This window comes from Anneissia japonica, unplaced genomic scaffold (genome assembly GCF_011630105.1).
Source record: "Anneissia japonica isolate Jap-2015-1 unplaced genomic scaffold, ASM1163010v1 scaffold8218_len373358_cov135, whole genome shotgun sequence".
NCBI lineage: Eukaryota > Metazoa > Echinodermata > Crinoidea > Comatulida > Comatulidae > Anneissia > Anneissia japonica.
In genome coordinates this window covers 186,317-190,016 of record NW_022699643.1, presented here as the reverse complement: position 1 = coordinate 190,016, position 3,700 = coordinate 186,317, and the positions used below count along the sequence as shown (strand labels likewise).

Below are 3,700 nucleotides of genomic sequence, written 5' to 3'. Positions count from 1 at the left end.
GACTGATCACAAGTAATTGAAAACAAGGGTTGACGTATTTCTGGAACATAATAATATTTATTTGAACACAAATATTTCGGTCGTCCCTGCAACCTTCTTCAGTGTGAACTGAACATACAACAAACTTTGCATAGAGTATATTGGCACATCAAGGAAGTAATAAGGCATAAATAATAGCATGACAAAATAAGGTGATTAATGGAATAACTAATTGTTTATGTGTGGTCAGATAGCAGATATAAATTGTTTGCCTACTAACAAATATAAATTCATTGGTCATTTGATATATTGGATTTAAACAAAAAAGTTGATGAAAATATATAATGGTAATATATACGGCTATTAAAAGCATAGTAATTAAAATACAGTTATGTAATAAAAAATATCATGATTGTGTCGTAAAAGTGACGGGTTTTGTAAAAGTACATATTGTAGATCATATAGTGATTAAAAATGTATAATATACAAGATATATGTCTCGAGTGATATACATATAAGATATCGAGTGATATATTTGCTATTTGGGCTGTGGGAATAATTAAGATTTATTATTTACAAAAGAGTAACCACTAATAAAGCCTAGGTCTTTGTTTAATCCATTAATGTGTGATTTCAGATGAAGGATACAACGTAATTCAGTACATCGTCGCTCCTTAAGGGAACGGTAGTTAGATTCTATAACAATGAACCTTAAATCTTTGATGGAATGGTCTGTAGAATTAAAGTGTTCACTTACGAGAAACCCTTTAGTTTATCCCTGACAGATTTCTTGTGATTATTGTTTCTTAAACGGAGTTTACATCCCGTTTCACCTACGTAGTTACCTTTGTTGCATATGGCGCAATATATAATATAAACAGCATTGGAAGCGTGGCAGTTAAGTGGTGGAGGATGGATGATGATGTTGGTACCAGGAACTCTGAATCTATCAGATGTGTCAATTATAGTGCATAGTTGGCATCGCCTGTTGTTACAAGCCATGTTTCCATGAGTAGGATTAGCCAAGGGTAAACTGGAGGAGGTGAGAAGAGATTTAAGATTAGGGGGTTGGCGTTGAGCTAGAATCGGAGGATGAAGATAGAGTTCTGATATATTGGGGTCTTCCTGAAGAGTCTTGTAGTCATTCTTGATGGAGTTGCCGAGAGACTTGATAGGGGGACAGTGATCAAATACCATAGGTATACGAGTATCGGGGATAGGTCTATGGGTGTAAGATAAAAGGTCTGAGCGAGATTTAGAAGATGCCTTTAATATAGCAGATAGTATTAGTTTGAGGGGATAGTGACAATTCAAAAAGTTAGTAGTGAGGCGAGACAGCTGTTGTTGGTAGTCTGTAGGGTCTGAACAGATTCGCTTGAGTCTGAGACACTGACTGTACACGATAGACCGTTTAAGAGTGATAGGATGGTAGCTGTAAAAATCAAGGTATTGATGATTGTCTGTAGGTTTGTAATATATGGATGTAGATATGTTGCCTCCGTTTCTGCCAACTAATACATCTAGAAATGGAATGGACTCACTAGAATATTCAACAGTGAACTTAATACTATGATGATAATTATTAATGATAGATATAAAATCTATAAGCTTATCTTTACCCTGTTCCCAAATAAAAAATATGTCATCAATATAGCGTGAGTAATGAGAAGATTTAAATACTAGGCTAGACAGTAAATCATTTTCTAATTCTGCCATAAAGACATTCGCATAGCATGGGGCCATTTTGGTTCCCATTGCTGTACCTGTTGTTTGGAGGTAGTAAGAGCCATTAAAGCTAAAATAATTGTGTTTAAGAATAAAATCAATTATTTTGCAAATGTCCTTAGCTGGTAATTCTGAATGGTAGTCCGTGAGAAATCTTTCGCAAGCAGTTACTCCTTCGTTATGAGGTATATTGGTGTAAAGAGAGCACACGTCCATAATTACGAGCAACGCATCATCATCTAGGTGGGATATTTCGTTCAATTTATTGAGAAAGTGCGTAATGTCCTTGGTGTAACTAGGTATATTATGAAGTAAAGGGTTCAGAATAGAGTCAATAAAGCCTGATAATGCTTCTGTGAGTGTTCCAATACCTGAAATTATAGGTCTGCCTGGAGGTGTGATGTTTAATGACTTTACTAGGTCGTAAAGGACAAGATAGATCGTAGGCCGGTGGCCGAAGTCGAACTGTTTAACGCATCCTTGATAATTTACGGGAGCTTGTGAAACTTGGGTAGACAGTGTATTGTGCCTGGTTTTGGTGATTTTGGAACTAGTGGTTGGACTAGATCTTGAGTATCAGTATCAGACGATCGCAGCATGTCACATAGTTTTTCTCTGTATGTGTCAGTTGGATCTGCCGGTAATGTGGTATATGTTGATTCTTCGGATAGCTGTCGATTTATTTCATTGATATACATATCAGTATCAAGAATCGTGATAGCACCGCCCTTATCAGCTTGCTTAATAGTTATGGTGGTATTCTGTCTGAGTTCTTTAATGGCCGTGCGTTCATTTTTCTTAATAAGGTTGTCATTCGAAATTTGCTTATTAGGTTTTAATCAATAACATTGTTTTGAATGAACATATCCAGGTGAGATTTGGTAGTGTTCACAAAGTTATCTATATAAGTGTTCCTGTTGCTAGGTGGTGTCCAACGTTTCTTGTCATTTTTTTGCTGTGTCTCTCCTATTGCAATGTGCATTGCCTTGTTTTTCTGAGTTATTAAGTGGGGCATCTTTGAAATACTCTTTGAGTTGAATTCTCCTTGTAAAGTCATCCAGATCAGAGCAGAGATTAATTGGATCAGGCTTGCGGGTTGGACAATATGATAAGCCCTTCTGTAGGACGGATATTTGGTCCGTCCAATATATCAAATATATCAAATGACCAATGAATTTATATTTGATAGTAGGCTATCTGACCACACATAAACAATTAGTTATTCCATTAATCACCTTATTTTGTCATGCTAATATTTATGCCTAATTACTTCCTTGATGTGCCAATATACTCTATGCAAAGTCTGTTGTATGTTCAGTTCACACTGAAGAAGGTTGCAGAGACGACCGAAATATTCGTGTTCAAATAAATATATTATTATAATCCTGAAATACGTCAACCCTTGTTTTCTGTTACTTGTGATCAGTCTCACTACATATATATATATATATATATATATATATATATATATTCTTGTAATATCAAACAAACCACAGTTAATATTCCCATGCAGATTAAATTAAATCGCGCAGTCAATTACTTCTAAAGGAAGAGGTCACAATTAGGTGCACAGGGCAAGGAGGTATCGGCAAAGACAGTAGAACAAGTAATGCGCAAACTAATTTTTTGTTCACTATGGGTTATTTTTCAAAAAAAAAATAAGAGTTGTAACTACTTCATTGGTATGTTTACCATTTGCATGGCCGGCGGAAGCGGGTGACCGGGGGGCCGGCCCCCCTCCCAACTTTTTGGCGAAAAATATATAATGTCTGGAGATTTTTGTATGATCGGAAATGCAAGAAAAGAAGGAGGGAAGAAGGAGGAGAAGGATGGGGAAGAGAATGTTTATCCTGTACCCGACCGAGTTACATTTTCTCGCAATTCACATTGGCGGATCTGGGGGAGGGGGTCATGGGTCCTGACCCCTCCCTTGGGCAACAAAAAATGGAAAAAAGAAAAGAATTCTAAACCTACCTTTTCAGGACCCGTGAGCTGA

The 3,700-nt window shown here is 36.6% G+C and overlaps 1 protein-coding gene across 1 annotated transcript; it reads right to left on the bottom strand.

Annotated features, from left to right (window-relative positions):
- Positions 1–732: 732 nt before the first annotated feature.
- On the bottom strand, positions 733–1,920 carry LOC117103028. The gene has a single exon (XM_033243490.1). The coding sequence runs from the start codon at positions 1,918–1,920 to the stop codon at positions 733–735; it is 1,188 nt and encodes a 395-aa protein (XP_033099381.1).
- Between the last annotated feature and the right edge of the window lie 1,780 nt (positions 1,921–3,700).

Bases quoted from the DNA above. Each gene is read 5' to 3' on its own strand.
- LOC117103028 (XM_033243490.1), bottom strand. From the start codon at position 1,920: ATGGACGTGTGCTCTCTTTACACCAATATACCTCATAACGAAGGAGTA.